Here is a 23022-nt window from a genome sequence, read left to right on the forward strand (position 1 = left end):
CTCATAATACAATACACTGACCACAATGTAATGTTATCTTTGTTGACTAAAACAATTTGACATTTTAAAATATAAACTAAAACTGTTACAGAAACAAAAAAAATTGTGTTATAAACAGCACAGCTCAGACAGTCTCTGAATGGTCTGTAGGAGGGTTGTCTGAAGCTGAGATAAGAGTGGATGTGGAACACAGAGTCATAAAACCTCAAATAACAGAGAGTCAAGCGGTGAAAGGAAAAGATAAGAGCATGCATATAGGTCAGAGCGGTCTCTCTCTGCATGAAGACAGGTGGGAGATTGTTTTGTTGTGGTTACCTTGAGGTCGTGCTGGCGGGCTTCCTGCATGTCCTGCATAGAGCAGTAGTGGGCTTCCTGCAGCCGCTGCTCCCTGCGCTGATGCTCCAGCTCCATTTCCTGCAGCTGCTGTCCCAGGTGCTCTCGCTCCTGACTGAACTGTGCCTGCAGCTGCTGCAGGGAATGCTGGGATTGGGAAAGCTGCATCTCCAGGCTCTGTTTCAGCAAGGAAATCTAAACATAGGAAGCAGGAGACGCCGGTTGAAAAATAAAACAACTTTGCAGGTAAAAGAAAGCATATGAAAAAAAAAAAGTACAAGTAAAAACACCAATACTTGTGAACCATTAACCTTAATCGAACCTTATTATGAGTTTCATGCTCAATGGACAGCATTTGTGGAATGATGTTGATTACCACAAAAATTCATTTCCACTTGTCCCTCATTTTCTTAAAAAAGAAAAAAAAAAGGTTACAGTGAAGTACTTAAAAGGTACATAAGTGAATGGGGTCAAATGGGGTGAATGGGGTTATTACAGTTAACTAAAACAAAACAAAAAAAGAAAGAAAAATTGTTATTGAAATAAAGCCTAAGTGTAATGTTATATATTAATATTTAAATATTCAATGAAAAACTAAACAAAAATCAGAATTGTTGCCTTGGCAACTAAGTAAGTTTAAGTCAAAGCACTAAAAATACTAACTGGAGGGAAAAAACCCCCTGAAAATATAAAAACTCAAGCTAATTCTAAATATTATTAAAACTGTAACAGTATATAAATAACACTAAAATAAAATTTATGACCACCAACTGCCATAAGCAATAAACCCTAAAAAGCAAAACTCCCTAAAATACAGTAAACATTATTTAAACAGATGTACAGCTCAAATAATACGTTTTAACAGAAATTATTATGAATAAAGTGTTTTATAAAATTGTAAGCTTCACATTTATACATAATCTTTCTTTTTATAAGAAAATGAGGAATGATTCTTAATTATTTTTGTCAACAATCAACATTATGCCACAAATGCGGTCAATTAAGCTTAGCATGTACTGTACCCCGAATATTCCTGTAAGTAAGAACAACAGTAATAGTGATGCTTCCCTTAGCAAGCACCACTAATTAGCTAAACTGTGTAAAACATGCTCCTTATAGAGACTAAAACAAGAGATCATAAAAGTAGCAGTGATTGAAAATCTTCATTCATTTTCATGGTCACAGCATTTCTATTTCCACAAACTGTTAGCAGGCTTGTGTGTGCAAACACACACTGGCTCTAGTCTTCCTCTGTGAATAGAGCTGTGAGTTGAGTATGTGGGTGTGGATCTGTGTCTAGCAGCCATGTCTACAAGGACTCAATGAGGACTTAGTCTGGGACGAGGTGATAAGTCAGACATCGGCGCCAGATACGTTTTCCTCACACCAGTTGATTTGATAGAACTGGAGGTTTCAGTGGCTTCGGCCCACTCTTTGGCCTGCTTGCCTCATTAGAGGAGTCGCTTATGACTGGAGGGTGACAGGGAGAGAGTTTTTCCATGTCATACCCGCCAACAATCCGAGACTTGTGAAGGCAATAAACCGATGCTGCGCTTGTCATCGCATCAGCGAATAATTTCATTTTCAAGCCGACTGGAAGTGGTTTCAATATGCCCAGGATATCACTGCTCATATCCCAGCCGGTGCGCTGCTGATGCTAATAAAAAGATGAACGCTAGTCATCATGTTAAAACTAGATTTTTACATTTGAGGAAATCGTGAAAAGAGCTTGGTATGGCAAAACTTGAAGCCATAACTTTACTTGTCAAAAAAATCATGACTGAATCATGTTCAGTCCCCAGGGGCCCCAACACGGGGCATTTCTACATTGCTGCCAATGAAAAGATCTTTTAGAATGTCTGGTCCAAAGATAAGATCCTTCTGACCCGTTTGCAATACTTTTTTTTCCCCCAAACCAGGGGAAAAATGGAGGGGGGTGCCAAAACCTCGTATGTAGATCTGCTAAATACAGAAACTGAACTAAAACTACACTGAAAAAAAAACTGCTGTAGAAACAATTTTCACTCAGAAACTGCTAGCAAGTTCCACTATTACAAAAAGAAAAGGCAAGTTACACATGGAATAAAATGTGAAAGTTTGAAGTAGAAAGACTGAAATAGTATTTTCTTGCAAAACATACTCCAATAATCGTTGTTTTATTAAAAATTTCACTTTTTTTTTTTGAGTATATTTGTTTTAGAATTTGCCTAAACTCCACCCGGCCTATAATAATCTTTCCCTGTTTTGACTTGGATGTAATTCACAATACACAAGGAAAGATTTGTTGCTACTTCCATTTCATTGTCTTTAAGATAAAGATTTTTGAAAAATATTAACATACTTCACTTCAGTAAGCTACACAATTTCAAGCATCATTCATATCTGCAGAAAAAATTTGGGTGTGCCAAAATGTTGTCTGGAACCAGAAGGATAACACCACATATAATTGTGTGTAACTGATTTTTCTCAGCAGCCACCACAAAATAACGTGATGCACTCTGATGCATCTAGTGCACTAGAGAGTGCTGATGGGTGAGGCTCAAGACGTTTCTGCAGTGGCTGTAATCGCTTCTCCAATAAGCTCTACAGATCTTGCCACTGCTGCTGACACATTTAGAGCTCTGAGAAAGAAAGAGGTCTCGGTTGCCTGCCAAACACTCAACACACATATACAAGTAAATAAAACAACAAAGTTCATGATGATGAAAGGAGACAAATTATGTATTGAAGCTGAAAATTAAAAAATGGCAAAGTGGAAAAAAATAACTGAATTTGAGACTCAAAGTAACAGTTTTTCCAGCCTTGACCCCACAGGTACGAATGCCATAAAACTATTGCCTAAAACCACAAAAAAAAAAATGAATTTTTTGGTAACATTTGGGGGCATGAAAGCCACACACACATGAGGTGTGTGAAACAATGTCTCCTGTGATCTTGAATAAAAAGCATGCAAACTAGCCCAAATCCTGTGTTCACAGCAAAAAATAGCATTTCTAATATAATAATTGCCAGCAAGCCAAGTATCACACTCCCACTCTGGAGAAGAGAACCAGTTATGTAAATGCAAGTTAATTTCCATATAAATTATTGAAAAACACAATATTGTAACTTGTTACATTTTCCCAAAAGTGATCAGCAGTGACAGATTAAAATAAATATATATTAAATTTTTTTTAAAAAATGTAATCAGTAATACAAATATAAATCTAATTATAAAAAAAATAAATATAGATTAAAATTAAAATGAAATAAAAATAACACAATTTAAAAATAATAATTTTAAAACTAATAATTATAAATGTTATGTGTCATAATAAAAGACATGGACTAACATGAATCACTAAATTTCAATAGAAATGGTGCTTGTCTATATAAAACTTGCCACTATATTGCTAAGAAGTTGTCGTGGTGTTGCTATCTGGTTGCTAGGGTGTTCTGTTACTGGCTCAGTTCAAAAGAGCCCATTATCGAGTCTCTGTTACTCTAATCTCTAGATGTTGTCCGGGTCCCTCCTTAAAAGCGATGCAAAACTCCACAAGATCGAATGCTTAGAAATGTAGTAGCACACCTCTTCTCAATGCACCTTAAGATTTGAGGCATCAATAACATGCATAGCTTAAACGGTTCTGGAAGAGTTATGCTCTATCATGAGAAAAAGTGTTAGCGACGCTTGCCTGAGGTCCCTTGCGGTTTTAAGTGGATTTTGAATAGGGACTTGCACAAGGTCTCAAACAGAATCTGAAAGTCATTTTTCAGCCTGTTTGCTTTTTTTCCCCATCTGTAATATTCTGTTTCCGTACTCTAGACGAGGACAAGTAGACCATGGAAAAATAATTAGCTATAAAACAAAGTCCAGACAGCAGGAGGTCACTGAATGGAGCTAATGACTATTGTAGCAAGGCTGAACTGCTGGCCTTTGTCATAATCTTGTGATTAAAGCTGAAAATTATCAATACAGGCAACTAGAGAATATCTGATTGGTGAGTATATCACATGAACCGCAGTTTAAAAGCAAATCAACTGAATTGTAAGTTACAATGTGTCCTTGATTATTGTATAGCCACCACAAACCTGAAATCATATGAGATAATGCGCTGATCATTTTGAATACTAACTTGCACAATTCTCTCACCATGGCATTATCATGGCTTTGTGTACAAAACCCAATCCTCTACCTCCATCCAAAATAACAGAGAGCTTCTTGAACGAACAAGCAGTAAACAAGTTCTGTAAAATGACTTTCTTACATAATTTTTGGTTTCAGGGTCATACTTTTATTTAGAATAAATCAAATCATACACTGCTGTAAATAGTTATCTCTCTTCAAAAGCTGCATATGGTTTTGTATTGTTTTTGGGGGCTGATTTGATTACAAAAAAACTGTGTGTGGTTATATTATAAATGCAATAGTAACTAAGTCAGCAGATATGAGTGTTCAAGCTTATGAAAAATGCACAGAGGGGTATTCCAAGGATACATCTGCAATATCTGGTAATGTTAAAGTGTGGATAAGCGATGGATTTTCAACTACTGTTGTATTTCACTGATGCTTTTATCCTTTTGAAAAGTGTCTTTGGGGTTTGCAGTTTATTAAAGCATGTATTCCCTATATTGACTTGTTTGTCTGGCTTACTGTGAGGTTACATGTAATCTTTTGCTACGGTTAACTGTGCAATTTCTCTGCCACATGCTTCAACAAACAGAAATGCAAAAAACAATGTGAGGTTTTCTGAACCCTCCCTCCATCTGCCATTGGTCACATAAACACATAGCACCGCCACAGATTTAAATCATTGGTTAAGCCAGTGTTGCTGTGTTGGCCAGGACAGGACACTCAACCAAATGGAGGCTTGCTTAGAAGTACACAACTGTTCAAAAGTTTGGGGTTGGTAAGATTTTTGTAATGTTTTTGACGTCTCTTGTGTTCACTAAGGCTGCATTTATTTGATTGAAAATACATGTTTAAAAACAGTAATATTTACAGTAATTTTGTGAAATAATATTACAATTTGAAATAACTCTTTTCTATTTTAAAATATTAAAAAATTTAATTTTGCCATTTATTTATGTGATGCAAAGCTGAATTTCAGCAGTCATTACTCCAGTCTCCAGTGTCACAAAATCCTTCACAAATCATTCTAATATGCTATTGGGTGTCCGATGTGGTGAAAATAATATCTTATTATTATCAATATTGAAAACAGTTGTGCTGCCTTATATTTTTGTGAAACCCAATGATTATTCTTTTCAGGATTCTTTGATGAATTGAAGTTTAAAATAACAGCATTGTCACTTTTGATCAATTTAATGTGTCCTTGCTGAATAAAGTAATAATTTCAGATAAAATAAAATCTTACTAAACTCAAACTATTGAATGGTAGTGTATTTATTTTCTGTACTTTGTAGAAGTATGCAATACTCAATCTGCAATAATCATAAACCATTTGAGAAAAATCAACAAGGAAATGCCTAAATGTGGATGCACATATAAAATGAATGAACAATGACATAATTTAATCATGACGATAAATTAACAAATGAAACATAATTAAATAATAAAACAAAATGTAATCAAAATATTGATAAATATGTTTCATATTGGCAGTAGAGTGTTGCCTCTGGTTTCAATGAATAAAAAAAGCTATAGGAAATAAAAAAGTACTAAAACTGAAAATGCAATTATTAAGCACTCCATAATCACTCTTTAAACATACAAATTCAATTCTGTCATTAGTTCTAAACTGAAAATTATTTTTGACTTTATCTTGACCTTTTTGTAGAGATTTATTTATTCACATTAAATAACTAGTTGCTCAATTCATTTATCAATTTCTCAGTTGATTTATACATTTCTTGAAAATAAAACAAAATGTAATCAAAATATTGATAAATATGTTCATTCATATTGGCAGTAGAGTGTTGCCTCTGGTTTCAATGAATAAAAAAAGCTATAGGAAATAAAAAAGTACTAAAACTGAAAATGCAATTATTAAGCACTCCATAATCACTCTTTAAACATACAAATTCAATTCTGTCATTAGTTCTAAACTGAAAATTATTTTTGACTTTATCTTGACCTTTTTGTAGAGATTTATTTATTCACATTAAATAACTAGTTGCTCAATTCATTTATCAATTTCTCAGTTGATTTATACATTTCTTGAACAGCCCCACTGGACCCTCATAGGCTGACTGCAGTGGTCTCAACATGCAGTGTTAGTACAGTAGTTGCATGAATGTGTTTCTGACCTGCTCCAGAAGGTCCTCCACCTTCCTCTGCCAGCTCTCTCTGGCGGAGCACATCTCCTGATCTTTATTCTGTGCCAGCTGAGTGAGTGCTGACCTTTTATTCTCCTCATGCTCTTCACGCAGCTCCTCACGCAGTTTCTTACACTCTTGCCTGTGGACAAAACCCCCCCCCAAAAAACACACACTAGTGATCATACTGTTTTGTGCAGTTTTTTTGCCGACACCTTTTGACACAAATCTGATAAAAACAAGACACAATTGGTTTCTGCTGTTGCACACATCTAAATATAAAAATACAAAAATCCTGGGTCCATTGATCATTAATGGCTGCTAAATGAGCCGGGCCCCCTTCACATGCTCCACAGATCTTTTAATGCACCTACATTTCTCTGCTGCACAGCGGTGGAGGTCACAGAAGAGGTTGACTTCCACATTACGTGGTATAATTGCAGAACGTCATGAGAGTGCAGCACTGAGCTTAAATCTGTGACTATTAAGTCTGTGCTACAGAAAATGCCCAAATAACTGTCAGTGTGGAGTACCTCACACACTCGGAGACACTGTCAAACCTTTTAAAGGTGTGAAATTTGTCTTAATTGCTGCTTAAGAGGAAATGGAAGCACTTTGAAAGCCGCCTGAGACCACAGCAATAAGCACTAAGGCTGTAATTGGATTTTTAATTTTTAAAAAAAAATACACATGTTGATTTATCTGTTCGTTTATGGTGTCAAAAATCTCTAATTGATAATACACCGCAGAACAGCATTTATTTACTAATTACTAATTTATTCACTATATAAATATTATATTATACTAATAATACTAGACATACTATACTATAAATATATTACTATTTAATATATATATATATATATAGATGTAGAGAGAGAGGATGCAGTAAGCATTAACAATTACAAATTTATACAATTTCAAAAGAACTGTTCTTAAATTTAACCAAATTTTAATCACATTTTTACCTTCACTAGCTAATTTTAAAATGGACCTTCTGTGTGAGAAATATAACATAATATAATAATTGTGATATATTTAATGAAATTCAGTATAAAATAGTTATAGATGAATTATAGCAGTCAGCATAAACAATGTAAATATAAATTACAAATTTATATGAATTTGAAAGGGAAAACGCATACATTTGAAAAAGCATAATTTCTTTGACATTTTTCAATATTTTAAGTCACATTTTTGCCTGCGCTACTTCAGTGCAGGAATATATGTAATATAATGTAATATAATATGATATTGGAGAGTTCAAAAAAGCATTCATTTTGTACAAATATAAAATACTTTTAGATCGCACCAGACAATAACTTCCAAGATTATTCCATGCCACTTGCCTACATTCATAATATATTCACAATATTCTGGTAAACACCTTGAAAAAATTAGGGGGCAAAATATGCCACCCCAGGTATGGATTCTATGTCAAATAAACAGACAAAAAATGTAAAAGCTAAATTACAATGCAAAAAGGTTGGAGTCATAGTCAAGTGGTTAGACATGCTTCATGAGCTGCATCTTCAAATCTAGCCTGGTCATACTCCAAACCCATTACTCCTCTTTCTTCCAAACAATTCAGAGTAACTGAAAAGAGACATTTTATCAGACATCTTAGGAACTGTTAATGGAGTTTTTTGTCTCTAACATTATAGCTAAGTCAGAAACAAACACACACACTAGCAACTGCCTCATCCACTCATGGTGTGCATTACAAGAGGAGCTGCTAAATTAACCAGCACTTCTGCTGAACAGAAGTTCCTGTTTGAGGCTTTATCACCTTTATAAACTCTTACAGGGAGTCCATTTGTCTTCATAAATGATCTCAGTGCAAAGCTGTCAGTCCAGCAAACAAAACTGGCGTAAACAGTTTTGATTTGTTGCACTCGGCACACGCATGCTAGCGACATCCAGACGGCGCTGCCTCGAAGGGGAGGATCCATCTGGAGTTTTTATAAACTTCATTGTGTGCTGCAGCTGTGAGTGTAATTGTACAATGCAAATTCAAGTGTTGATAAAGAAGTCAGTGATAGCTTAATAAGATGCAAGTGCCTGTGTCTGACAGATCGGCACAATGATGAACAAACCCTCTTGTAACACTTGCAACACAAAGTCTGACAGACATTTGTCCTCTGATGATGCCTGAAGGATCAGTTTGAGGAAACCCTTGTCTACAGGCTAACTTCATATTATCCAACAGGCTAAAACATATTTTTTTTCTTAAATATTTTTAGTTCTCACCATTTTTCAACCCTTAACAAGACAGTTTTTCCCCTAATTACAATGTTGCTATTGATAATACAATTAAAACTAAAACAATTAAAAATAGTTTGCATTGATGGAATAATATATATAGAATATAAATAGATGAAAAACGTAAACAAAATAGATGAAACGTAAATAAAAATTAGAAATGCTGCCTTGGCCTTGGAAACTACCGAAAGTAAAATATGTTGAAGCTGAAGTACTAAAAAAATCACAAAATCACACATGGAATTTCTAACATTTAACATGTTTTCCATGGACTAGACCTCTTTAAACTTTCATGAAATAATTCCTCAGCGCTATAAATGATATTAGTTGAGAACCTTTACTAATTGTGGACTTTACTAATTGTGTGAGGCCATGGAAACTCCTAGATATTCAAAACAAGGCATCTCTTGAAATACGAGTCTCTCCACCTAGATCCAACATCACTACCAGCACTTATTTTGAGCAATAACAAGCTCTACATTGGTCCACATTCTCCTAAATAACAACCTTTACTAATTGTGGACTTTACTAATTGTGTGAGGCCATGGAAACTCCTAGATATTCAAAACAAGGCATCTCTTGAAATACGAGTCTCTCCACCTAGATCCAACATCACTACCAGCACTTATTTTGAGCAATAACAAGCTCTACATTGGTCCACATTCTCCTAAATAATAAGTTAAAACCCAAATAGCATGCTCCAGGGCACCACCCAGAACAAATGTTGTGGAAAATGAGCTACCAAGGATGAAAGCCAATAAATGTTTTGTTGATTTGGCATTAAAAGCATGTTGAGCTTCTGCTTAGGGCCTGTTGATCTTCAACCTTCCTAGTTATCTCCTTTTTAGAGTTTTCAGGGGATGTTTTAGTGGCGAACTGGTAACTTTGCAAAACTATGAGCACACAAAGTAGCCAAAATGTTCTTAAAGCGATAGATCAAAAATAAAATTCTGTCATCCTTTAGCCTGCATGAGTTTCTTTCTTCTGCGGAAGATAAAAGAAGATATTTTGAAGAATCAGGGTATCCAAACAGTTGCTGTTAGCCATTGATTTCCATCGTGGGTTTGGCTACCCACATTCTTCAAAATAACTTCTTCTGTGTTCAGCAGAAGAGAGAAATTCACACCGGTTTGGAACAAATTAAGGGTTAGTAAATTATGACAGATTTGTCATTTTTGGGTGAACTATCCCATTAAGGGCCTTTGTTTTAGTCCAATACAACTCAGGCTTATACTAATGACCCATTGTCTTATTTGAAGGCCCATGATATTAAACACTGGTTGTAAGCATTGCTAATGAATTAGGCAGGCAAGCCTTTTTGAGCCAACGCCAAAACACTTACAGCTGTTGGGAACTTTAAATGGTACATGAGTCATCACATAGCTTGGCAAATAAGGAGAGAATGTGAAAAAACGAGAAGTGCCTTGCTTGTTAACAAACCACTTAAATAGACAGTTCACCACAGATTAACAACAAAAAAATAAAAATCTGTCATTGTTTACTTTCCCTCATGTCATGGAAAAGTATGGCCAGAATATTCTTCAAGAATGTTGATTTCATGACTTACATAATGTCAAGGTTTTGAATTAAGTAAAGCCCTCTTCTAACTCTGAACTTTGACATTGGAAATACTTCTTGTATGTTTTAACACTGACAACATCACTGACAAATAAATGAAAAAAAATATATATAAAGAAATGGTTAATAATAATAATATTATATGTGAATATTATTATTGTTAGTAAGTAGCTACATTAATAATAATGTTTTATTTGCTTTTTGCACAATTGTTGGAAATTTCACTAATACTTAGCCCATAAAACAAAAACAATAATAATAATTATAATAAATAATAAACTAATAAAAAAATAAAAAAATAGATTTTTAAAATGTTAAATTATAACTTAAAAACTAAAGTCGAAATTATTTAGAATATAATAATTAGCTTCTTTGCTCAATTGTTGGGCCTTGCATTAATACTTAAAACATAATTATTGAAATTAAATAAATAAATGATGATGAATGATGAAGGAAACAAAGGTAAAGACCATTTTTAATAATAATAATAATAAAACGTATTTAATCTGTGACATTATTATTATTTCTTCATTTCACCTTATAAATTATACAGTTATTTAGAATACAAGAATTAGATAATTTATATTATTAATTAATTGTATTTACTTTTTTCACAATTGTTGGACTTAAAAAATATTTAAAAATAAGCAAATAAATAAATACAAAAAAAAAAAATCAAAGAATGAATCAATAAATACAAGAAGAGAAATAAATAAGATGAGGAATAAACAAACAAACAAAAAAATAAAACCAAAGAAATGGTATTCCAGATGGAGACAATGGGTTTTTAATTAAGAAACAAAAACATAATTTAATCTGTGATTTTATCTGGTCATCCATTCATAGGCTCCATTATAGATGGATATTTATTAAACTGTTATGTTAACTAAAATGCCTTTAATATGAAGTTTCTTGACTAGTTTTTTTTTCATGACTGAGAATTCAAGGGACAGGTTTGTTACCATATTTTGATGATGTCCCTTTAATATACCATGGGGGTGAGTAAATATTTCTGAAAGCACATTTCCAAGAACTCTCCTTCGTGTAACACAAAAACATGTGCTCTTTACCTGAGTGTCTCAGTCCACTTCAGCTCGAGCTCCAGGGCCATCTTATCCATTTTGAGCTTCTCTTCCTCTTTGGTAGTGATGAGTTTGGCATCGTGCCGTTGTTTCTGAGTCTCCATCTCTCCCTGAGGACAAGAACGAGAGTGAACATTAGCTCTGATGAGCCATTAAGCACATGACCCGTAATTGTGAGGTCTAACACGTGGCACTCAGGACGAGAGAGAGAGGGCTCTTCTTCACAGCTATCAATCAAACTGGGTCCAGGAGATGGAAATCAATTTTAATTTCTCCACTCACTCATTTGTTCTCTCACGCACACACACTGGTACACTCATACAGGTCTGATTCATTATGCACGGTCACTCAGAGAACCTGTGCTTCAGGTCAAGGACACAGGAAGAGGAACCGTGAAGAGGCCTCTCTAATGAATTGTCTTTTATAGGGGCCAAAAACGCAGGTGGGTGTAATTCAACAGAGCACCTATTACTCGTTTCATAATGATGAACTCATTGCAGGTGTGTTTTAGAAGCTATTCATGGAAACTGAGGGCAAAAGTTGTATATTTAAAAAAATGACACACATCGACTTTATATAAAACATTGAAAATCATCGAATAAAAAAATGTCTGCAAAACTGGCAGGAGCAGCTGAGTTATGTGAATTTGAAGTATGTCTCATTCTCATTCTTTTTTTGGAGTATTTGCTTTTGGTAACAGACCTGAAGGGCTGTTAAGAGATTGCTGGTCTCTCTGAGTCTGGCTCGCGTGGCATCCAGCTCTTCTAGAAGCTTCTTCTGGGCGTCCTTCAGATTGGAGATGTGTCCCTCAGCAGAACTGAGTCCCTGCTCTCCCTGCTTCATCAGCTCCTGGAGTCGATTCACCTGAGGAACAGGAGAAGTTACTCACTTTTGAGCAGATGCTTGTTCTCAGTGTTGAGTTAAAGGACACTGTAAGAATTTAGAATAAATCAAATCATACACTGCTGTAAATAGTTATCTCTCTTCAAAAGCTGCATATGGTTTTGTATTGTTTTTGGGGGCTGATTTGATTACAAAAAAACTGTGTGTGGTTATATTATAAATGCAATAGTAACTAAGTCAGCAGATATGAGTGTTCAAGCTTATGAAAAATGCACAGAGGGGTATTCCAAGGATACATCTGCAATATCTGGTAATGTTAAAGTGTGGATAAGCGATGGATTTTCAACTACTGTTGTATTTCACTGATGCTTTTATCCTTTTGAAAAGTGTCTTTGGGGTTTGCAGTTTATTAAAGCATGTATTCCCTATATTGACTTGTTTGTCTGGCTTACTGTGAGGTTACATGTAATCTTTTGCTACGGTTAACTGTGCAATTTCTCTGCCACATGCTTCAACAAACAGAAATGCAAAAAACAATGTGAGGTTTTCTGAACCCTCCCTCCATCTGCCATTGGTCACATAAACACATAGCACCGCCACAGATTTAAATCATTGGTTAAGCCAGTGTTGCTGTGTTGGCCAGGACAGGACACTCAACCAAATGGAGGCTTGCTTAGAAGTACACAACTGTTCAAAAGTTTGGGGTTGGTAAGATTTTTGTAATGTTTTTGACGTCTCTTGTGTTCACTAAGGCTGCATTTATTTGATTGAAAATACATGTTTAAAAACAGTAATATTTACAGTAATTTTGTGAAATAATATTACAATTTGAAATAACTCTTTTCTATTTTAAAATATTAAAAAATTTAATTTTGCCATTTATTTATGTGATGCAAAGCTGAATTTCAGCAGTCATTACTCCAGTCTCCAGTGTCACAAAATCCTTCACAAATCATTCTAATATGCTATTGGGTGTCCGATGTGGTGAAAATAATATCTTATTATTATCAATATTGAAAACAGTTGTGCTGCCTTATATTTTTGTGAAACCCAATGATTATTCTTTTCAGGATTCTTTGATGAATTGAAGTTTAAAATAACAGCATTGTCACTTTTGATCAATTTAATGTGTCCTTGCTGAATAAAGTAATAATTTCAGATAAAATAAAATCTTACTAAACTCAAACTATTGAATGGTAGTGTATTTATTTTCTGTACTTTGTAGAAGTATGCAATACTCAATCTGCAATAATCATAAACCATTTGAGAAAAATCAACAAGGAAATGCCTAAATGTGGATGCACATATAAAATGAATGAACAATGACATAATTTAATCATGACGATAAATTAACAAATGAAACATAATTAAAAAATAAAACAAAATGTAATCAAAATATTGATAAATATGTTCATTCATATTGGCAGTAGAGTGTTGCCTCTGGTTTCAATGAATAAAAAAAGCTATAGGAAATAAAAAAGTACTAAAACTGAAAATGCAATTATTAAGCACTCCATAATCACTCTTTAAACATACAAATTCAATTCTGTCATTAGTTCTAAACTGAAAATTATTTTTGACTTTATCTTGACCTTTTTGTAGAGATTTATTTATTCACATTAAATAACTAGTTGCTCAATTCATTTATCAATTTCTCAGTTGATTTATACATTTCTTGAACAGCCCCACTGGACCCTCATAGGCTGACTGCAGTGGTCTCAACATGCAGTGTTAGTACAGTAGTTGCATGAATGTGTTTCTGACCTGCTCCAGAAGGTCCTCCACCTTCCTCTGCCAGCTCTCTCTGGCGGAGCACATCTCCTGATCTTTATTCTGTGCCAGCTGAGTGAGTGCTGACCTTTTATTCTCCTCATGCTCTTCACGCAGCTCCTCACGCAGTTTCTTACACTCTTGCCTGTGGACAAAACCCCCCCCAAAAAACACACACTAGTGATCATACTGTTTTGTGCAGTTTTTTTGCCGACACCTTTTGACACAAATCTGATAAAAACAAGACACAATTGGTTTCTGCAGTTGCACACATTTAAATATTAAAATACATGAATACTGGGTCAGTGGTCCGTTGATCATTAATGGCTGCTAAATGAGCCGCAGATATTTTAATGCACCTGCATTTCTCTGCTCCACAGCAGTGGAGGTCACAGAAGAGGTTAACTGACACATTATGAGGTGTAATTGCAGGACGTCATGAGAGTGCGGCGCAGGGCTTAAATTCATGATTATAAAGTCTGTGCTGCAGACTGTTCTAAAAGTGCCCAAATAGCTGTCAGTGCGGAGTACCTCACACACTTGGACACACTGCGAAACCTTTTAAAGGTGTGAAATTCGTCTTAATTGCTGCTTAAGAGGAAATGGAAGCACTTTGAAAGCCGCCTGAGACCACAGCAATAAGCACTAAGGCTGTAATTGGATTTTTAATTTAAAAAAAAAAATACACATGTTGATTTATCTGTTCGTTTATGGTGTCAAAAATCTCTAATTGATAATACACCGCAGAACAGCATTTATTTACTAATTACTAATTTATTCACTATATAAATATTATATTATACTAATAATACTAGACATACTATACTATAAATATATTACTATTTAATATATATATATATATATAGATGTAGAGAGAGAGGATGCAGTAAGCATTAACAATTACAAATTTATACAATTTCAAAAGAACTGTTCTTAAATTTAACCAAATTTTAATCACATTTTTACCTTCACTAGCTAATTTTAAAATGGACCTTCTGTGTGAGAAATATAACATAATATAATAATTGTGATATATTTAATGAAATTCAGTATAAAATAGTTATAGATGAATTATAGCAGTCAGCATAAACAATGTAAATATAAATTACAAATTTATATGAATTTGAAAGGGAAAACGCATACATTTGAAAAAGCATAATTTCTTTGACATTTTTCAATATTTTAAGTCACATTTTTGCCTGCGCTACTTCAGTGCAGGAATATATGTAATATAATGTAATATAATATGATATTGGAGAGTTCAAAAAAGCATTCATTTTGTACAAATATAAAATACTTTTAGATCGCACCAGACAATAACTTCCAAGATTATTCCATGCCACTTGCCTACATTCATAATATATTCACAATATTCTGGTAAACACCTTGAAAAAATTAGGGGGCAAAATATGCCACCCCAGGTATGGATTCTATGTCAAATAAACAGACAAAAAATGTAAAAGCTAAATTACAATGCAAAAAGGTTGGAGTCATAGTCAAGTGGTTAGACATGCTTCATGAGCTGCATCTTCAAATCTAGCCTGGTCATACTCCAAACCCATTACTCCTCTTTCTTCCAAACAATTCAGAGTAACTGAAAAGAGACATTTTATCAGACATCTTAGGAACTGTTAATGGAGTTTTTTGTCTCTAACATTATAGCTAAGTCAGAAACAAACACACACACTAGCAACTGCCTCATCCACTCATGGTGTGCATTACAAGAGGAGCTGCTAAATTAACCAGCACTTCTGCTGAACAGAAGTTCCTGTTTGAGGCTTTATCACCTTTATAAACTCTTACAGGGAGTCCATTTGTCTTCATAAATGATCTCAGTGCAAAGCTGTCAGTCCAGCAAACAAAACTGGCGTAAACAGTTTTGATTTGTTGCACTCGGCACACGCATGCTAGCGACATCCAGACGGCGCTGCCTCGAAGGGGAGGATCCATCTGGAGTTTTTATAAACTTCATTGTGTGCTGCAGCTGTGAGTGTAATTGTACAATGCAAATTCAAGTGTTGATAAAGAAGTCAGTGATAGCTTAATAAGATGCAAGTGCCTGTGTCTGACAGATCGGCACAATGATGAACAAACCCTCTTGTAACACTTGCAACACAAAGTCTGACAGACATTTGTCCTCTGATGATGCCTGAAGGATCAGTTTGAGGAAACCCTTGTCTACAGGCTAACTTCATATTATCCAACAGGCTAAAACATATTTTTTTTCTTAAATATTTTTAGTTCTCACCATTTTTCAACCCTTAACAAGACAGTTTTTCCCCTAATTACAATGTTGCTATTGATAATACAATTAAAACTAAAACAATTAAAAATAGTTTGCATTGATGGAATAATATATATAGAATATAAATAGATGAAAAACGTAAACAAAATAGATGAAACGTAAATAAAAATTAGAAATGCTGCCTTGGCCTTGGAAACTACCGAAAGTAAAATATGTTGAAGCTGAAGTACTAAAAAAATCACAAAATCACACATGGAATTTCTAACATTTAACATGTTTTCCATGGACTAGACCTCTTTAAACTTTCATGAAATAATTCCTCAGCGCTATAAATGATATTAGTTGAGAACCTTTACTAATTGTGGACTTTACTAATTGTGTGAGGCCATGGAAACTCCTAGATATTCAAAACAAGGCATCTCTTGAAATACGAGTCTCTCCACCTAGATCCAACATCACTACCAGCACTTATTTTGAGCAATAACAAGCTCTACATTGGTCCACATTCTCCTAAATAACAAGTTAAAACCCAAATAGCATGCTCCAGGGCACCACCCAGAACAAATGTTGTGGAAAATGAGCTACCAAGGATGAAAGCCAATAAATGTTTTGTTGATTTGGCATTAAAAGCATGTTGAGCTTCTGCTTAGGGCCTGTTGATCTTCAACCTTCCTAGTTATCTCCTTTTTAGAGTTTTCAGGGGATGTTTTAGTGGCGAACTGGTAACTTTGCAAAACTATGAGCACACAAAGTAGCCAAAATGTTCTTAAAGCGATAGATCAAAAATAAAATTCTGTCATCCTTTAGCCTGCATGAGTTTCTTTCTTCTGCGGAAGATAAAAGAAGATATTTTGAAGAATCAGGGTATCCAAACAGTTGCTGTTAGCCATTGATTTCCATCGTGGGTTTGGCTACCCACATTCTTCAAAATAACTTCTTCTGTGTTCAGCAGAAGAGAGAAATTCACACAGGTTTGGAACAAATTAAGGGTTAGTAAATTATGACAGATTTTTTATTTTTGGGTGAACTATCCCATTAAGGGCCTTTGTTTTAGTCCAATACAACTCAGGCTTATACTAATGACCCATTGTCTTATTTGAAGGCCCATGATATTAAACACTGGTTGTAAGCATTGCTAATGAATTAGGCAGGCAAGCCTTTTTGAGCCAACGCCAAAACACTTACAGCTGTTGGGAACTTTAAATGGTACATGAGTCATCACATAGCTTGGCAAATAAGGAGAGAATGTGAAAAAACGAGAAGTGCCTTGCTTGTTAACAAACCACTTAAATAGACAGTTCACCACAGATTAACAACAAAAAAATAAAAATCTGTCATTGTTTACTTTCCCTCATGTCATGGAAAAGTATGGCCAGAATATTCTTCAAGAATGTTGATTTCATGACTTACATAATGTCAAGGTTTTGAATTAAGTAAAGCCCTCTTCTAACTCTGAACTTTGACATTGGAAATACTTCTTGTATGTTTTAACACTGACAACATCACTGACAAATAAATGAAAAAAAATATATATAAAGAAATGGTTAATAATAATAATATTATATGTGAATATTATTATTGTTAGTAAGTAGCTACATTAATAATCATGTTTTATTTGCTTTTTGCACAATTGTTGGAAATTTCACTAATACTTAGCCCATAAAACAAAAACAAAAACAATAATAATAATTATAATAAATAATAAACTAATAAAAAAATAAACAAATAGATTTTTAAAATTTTAAATTATAACTTAAAAACTAAAGTCGAAATTATTTAGAATATACTAATTAGCTTCTTTGCTCAATTGTTGGGCCTTGCATTAATACTTAAAACATAATTATTGAAATTAAATAAATAAATGATGATGAATGATGAAGGAAACAAAGGTAAAGACCATTTTTAATAATAATAATAATAAAACGTATTTAATCTGTGACATTATTATTATTTCTTCATTTCACCTTATAAATTATACAGTTATTTAGAATACAAGAATTAGATAATTTATATTATTAATTAATTGTATTTACTTTTTTCACAATTGTTGGACTTAAAAAATATTTAAAAATAAGCAAATAAATAAATACAAAAAAAAAAAATCAAAGAATGAATCAATAAATACAAGAAGAGAAATAAATAAGATGAGGAATAAACAAACAAACAAAAAAATAAAACCAAAGAAATGGTATTCCAGATGGAGACAATGGGTTTTTAATTAAGAAACAAAAACATAATTTAATCTGTGATTTTATCTGGTCATCCATTCATAGGCTCCATTATAGATGGATATTTATTAAACTGTTATGTTAACTAAAATGCCTTTAATATGAAGTTTCTTGACTAGTTTTTTTTTCATGACTGAGAATTCAAGGGACAGGTTTGTTACCATATTTTGATGATGTCCCTTTAATATACCATGGGGGTGAGTAAATATTTCTGAAAGCACATTTCCAAGAACTCTCCTTCGTGTAACACAAAAACATGTGCTCTTTACCTGAGTGTCTCAGTCCACTTCAGCTCGAGCTCCAGGGCCATCTTATCCATTTTGAGCTTCTCTTCCTCTTTGGTAGTGATGAGTTTGGCATCGTGCCGTTGTTTCTGAGTCTCCATCTCTCCCTGAGGACAAGAACGAGAGTGAACATTAGCTCTGATGAGCCATTAAGCACATGACCCGTAATTGTGAGGTCTAACACGTGGCACTCAGGACGAGAGAGAGAGGGCTCTTCTTCACAGCTATCAATCAAACTGGGTCCAGGAGATGGAAATCAATTTTAATTTCTCCACTCACTCATTTGTTCTCTCACGCACACACACTGGTACACTCATACAGGTCTGATTCATTATGCACGGTCACTCAGAGAACCTGTGCTTCAGGTCAAGGACACAGGAAGAGGAACCGTGAAGAGGCCTCTCTAATGAATTGTCTTTTATAGGGGCCAAAAACGCAGGTGGGTGTAATTCAACAGAGCACCTATTACTCGTTTCATAATGATGAACTCATTGCAGGTGTGTTTTAGAAGCTATTCATGGAAACTGAGGGCAAAAGTTGTATATTTAAAAAAATGACACACATCGACTTTATATAAAACATTGAAAATCATCGAATAAAAAAATGTCTGCAAAACTGGCAGGAGCAGCTGAGTTATGTGAATTTGAAGTATGTCTCATTCTCATTCTTTTTTTGGAGTATTTGCTTTTGGTAACAGACCTGAAGGGCTGTTAAGAGATTGCTGGTCTCTCTGAGTCTGGCTCGCGTGGCATCCAGCTCTTCTAGAAGCTTCTTCTGGGCGTCCTTCAGATTGGAGATGTGTCCCTCAGCAGAACTGAGTCCCTGCTCTCCCTGCTTCATCAGCTCCTGGAGTCGACTCACCTGAGGAACAGCAGAAGTTACTCACTTCTGAGCAGATGCTTTTTCTCTGTGTTGAGTTAAAGGACACTGTAAGAATTAACTTCTTGCATATACATATATATTCTTGTATATATATTGTATGTATATATATTAGGGATGCACCGATATGAAAATTTTGGCCGATACCGATAACCGATAATCCTTTATTTTTGAAAGCCGATAACCGATATGTTGGCCGATAAATCTATATCCAAATTTTTATATACTTTTTGAGAGCCTGATTACAAAAAAGGTCTCATCATTAAAAACCACATCCCGAACACTTCAACATAAGCAGCCTAGTTTGAACGGTGTATGTTTTAAAAATAATTTTACTCTCCCATTACCAAATTTAGTCATAAAAAAGTCTTACAAATAAAATAATGCATAAATAATGCAAACAAGTCACTGGACATCATTACACGTGTAAAGAATCAAAATGAATGCGCCATAGATCAATAAAACGGAATAGCCTCTGCACGGACAATAATTAAATGATTTTAATTACTAAACCATATTGTTGATGAAAATAATAAGAGAAAAATACAAGTGGTTGTTGTTATTAATAATGTATCAATGATTTTGAAAAAGTAACAAATTAATACCACTGTTTTAAATAGCAGCCATTGAGCTGCAGCTCAAGCTGAAGCTGAAGAGCTGAATGAACACGGTAAACTGAAGCGTTTTGCTGGCAGCTTATTTAATTCAAGGAAATGCATCCTGAGATTAATATTAATACAACATAAACATAATAATACAACTTATATATGTACAAAATGACGCAGTTATTGCATGCTATAGTCAGAATGTGTGATCCTGTTGTGGATGCGCTCTTCCCATAACAACGCGCTGAAACACGGCAACTAAACCCAAAGAATTCACAACGTTTTATTATAATAATGTTCTCATTAGAATGTTATATACACGACATTCCCAATCATAGTTATTAATGTTGTGCACTGCTGTTTGAGCTGCGTGCGCTGAGCTAAAGACGATCACCGGTAAACTGAAGCGCTCTTTTAACTTAACCAAACGCATTCTATATGAGATAAATCAGATATACATCAAATAAACACAATATTACAACGTACAATTGCACAAAAGGCTGCAAACGAACAGCGCGCATCTGAAGTGTCTCTGAAGGAAATTGGAACAGCCTTCGAGTGGGGAGCATGCATGGCTAAACATGTAGCCTAGGTATATAGTTGGTTTCTAGATGGTCCAAGCTGGTCATCATCTTTGACCAGCAACAAACCAGCAACAGTACCAGCTGGTCATACCAGCTTAAAGTGGTCAGACTGTTTTTTGGAAGATGTTTGAAGATCAGTCGGCTAATGGCCAGTTTTGACCAGCTAGAAACAACAGCGACCATATTTCAGAACACAGATACCGTCTTAAGATGGATTTTCCGGCAAGAGCTTCATTTCCATTTATGCTAAGCAATTGTGATGTGCACATTAAGGTAATAATCAGTGATGCTGCTTCTCTTCAGGGGTCTCCTTGGCCCATTTGCAGCTGTGGCTAAGGAACATGGGACTCAGCTAGAATTGTGTTCCGGAAGCCCATTAAAACACATTGAGACTAATGAGATGATGAACACCTGACACTGAAATTAATCACCTCCTCCCTCTGCTTCCATGCCTTCCTTTCTACCTGCTAAATCACTTTTACAGAGACAACAAATGTCATACCTCACTGTTGGCCATGTTGAGTTTGGCTCTGAGCTCCTCTCGAAGACTGTCCAGTTCCTCTCGTAAAAGGCTCTTCTGTTCCTCTAGAGAGCTACGTTCCTTCTCGAACTGTTCCTCCATTTCCTATAAATCCAACAGAAGATGCTGATTACAAATGATGACAGCTTACAGACATGAGAAACAATTGATGTTATTGGAAATAAGACAACCGTGTGTAGGGATTATCACAAGTTATAGTTCACCAAAAAGTGAAAATCCTGTCATTTGCTACTTATCCTCATGTCGATCCAACTCCATATGAGGAAAGAAGTTCATTTGGGTTTGAAACATCATGAGGGAGAGTAAATAACGACAGACGTTTCATTATTGGATGAACTATTCCTTTAATCATTTTAGAAATCTTTTTTAGGCTGTGGCATTTTGAAGGCATCACTATCTGGAAACTTAATTTCAAACATGTCAGGGTAGGGCCTTAGGAAATCCACTTAATATCTGTCTCAGAGAGTTGGAAAAAATAAGATAACAAGATTTGCTATGCAAAAACAAGGCACGAGAGGAAATGATTAACTATATATTATTCATCATAAGATTCTTGAGCTTTATTGAGCTCTCCTGGAATATAATAATACAGAAACTAATCATAGCCATCCCGTGACATTTACAAAATGAAATGCCGTTTTTGATTGAATGTTTTTTATAGAAGTCTCTTGTGCTCATCAATGCTGCATTTATTTGATAAAAAAAACAGAAAAAAACAGTAATCTTGCAAAATGTTATTACAATATAAAATAATGGTTTCTATTTTAATATCCTTTAAAATAACATAAATAGCATTGATACCAATAATAAATGAAGAGTTAATTTGCAAAAACCGATAACTCAAACTGCAGTTGGGTTGTTTTGATTAAGTAATAATAACTTAAATACAGGTAATATACAAAATTGAAGTTCATTGAAAGTATGTATTTTTTTTACATATTAAAAGTTTGTTTTATAGCAAAAGCAGATAACTCCAACAGTTGGGGTTTTTTGTAATCTCCTCAGATGGCAATGCAGATGCCTGACAAACATTGTTGTGATCATAAACTGTATGGATGTGATTACACGCAATACACTGAGCTTTTCCCTCACCATTGTAACGTACTGCTTTTGCAAGGTTCCGTGAAAACGTTTCAGCTTTTATTTTCCTTTTTCGCCCTGAAGAAGATATCACAGGTTCATTAAGTTCGTAGGAATTATCCATCCTCGATCACTTTTAGTCAGCTTTGACGAAACTCCTCTGATTGATTTCTGAAGGATCATATGCCACTGAAGACTGGAGTAACTGGAGTAAAAAATTCAGCTTTGCATCACAGGAATAAATCAGATTTTAATGTATATTAAGATAGAAAAACATTATTTTATTATTTTACAATATTTCACAATATTACATTTTTCCCTGTATTTTTGATCAAATAAATGCAGCCTGGATGAGCATAAGAAACTAATGTAAAAAACATAAAAAATCGTTCTGATCCCAAACTTTTGACCAGTAGTGTATGTATGTATGTATGTATATATGTATATATA

General features: G+C 34.5%; 1 protein-coding gene across 1 annotated transcript in view; it reads right to left on the minus strand.

The window, feature by feature from the left end:
* The window catches only part of fam184ab (family with sequence similarity 184 member Ab), a 151859-nt gene that overhangs the window by 51128 nt on the left and 77709 nt on the right, over positions 1–23022 (minus strand). Inside the window, exons 9-16 of the mRNA XM_016230859.1 lie at positions 21454–21576; positions 19583–19744; positions 18869–18990; positions 14121–14271; positions 12216–12377; positions 11502–11623; positions 6583–6733; positions 316–528 (exon numbers count right to left, since the gene is read on the minus strand). Coding sequence (XP_016086345.1) covers positions 316–528; positions 6583–6733; positions 11502–11623; positions 12216–12377; positions 14121–14271; positions 18869–18990; positions 19583–19744; positions 21454–21576 — 1206 coding nt within the window. The remainder of the gene's footprint in view (positions 1–315; positions 529–6582; positions 6734–11501; positions 11624–12215; positions 12378–14120; positions 14272–18868; positions 18991–19582; positions 19745–21453; positions 21577–23022) is intronic.

This window comes from Sinocyclocheilus grahami, unplaced genomic scaffold (assembly GCF_001515645.1).
Source record: "Sinocyclocheilus grahami isolate Dianchi unplaced genomic scaffold, SAMN03320097.WGS_v1.1 scaffold378.1, whole genome shotgun sequence".
Lineage (NCBI taxonomy): Eukaryota > Metazoa > Chordata > Actinopteri > Cypriniformes > Cyprinidae > Sinocyclocheilus > Sinocyclocheilus grahami.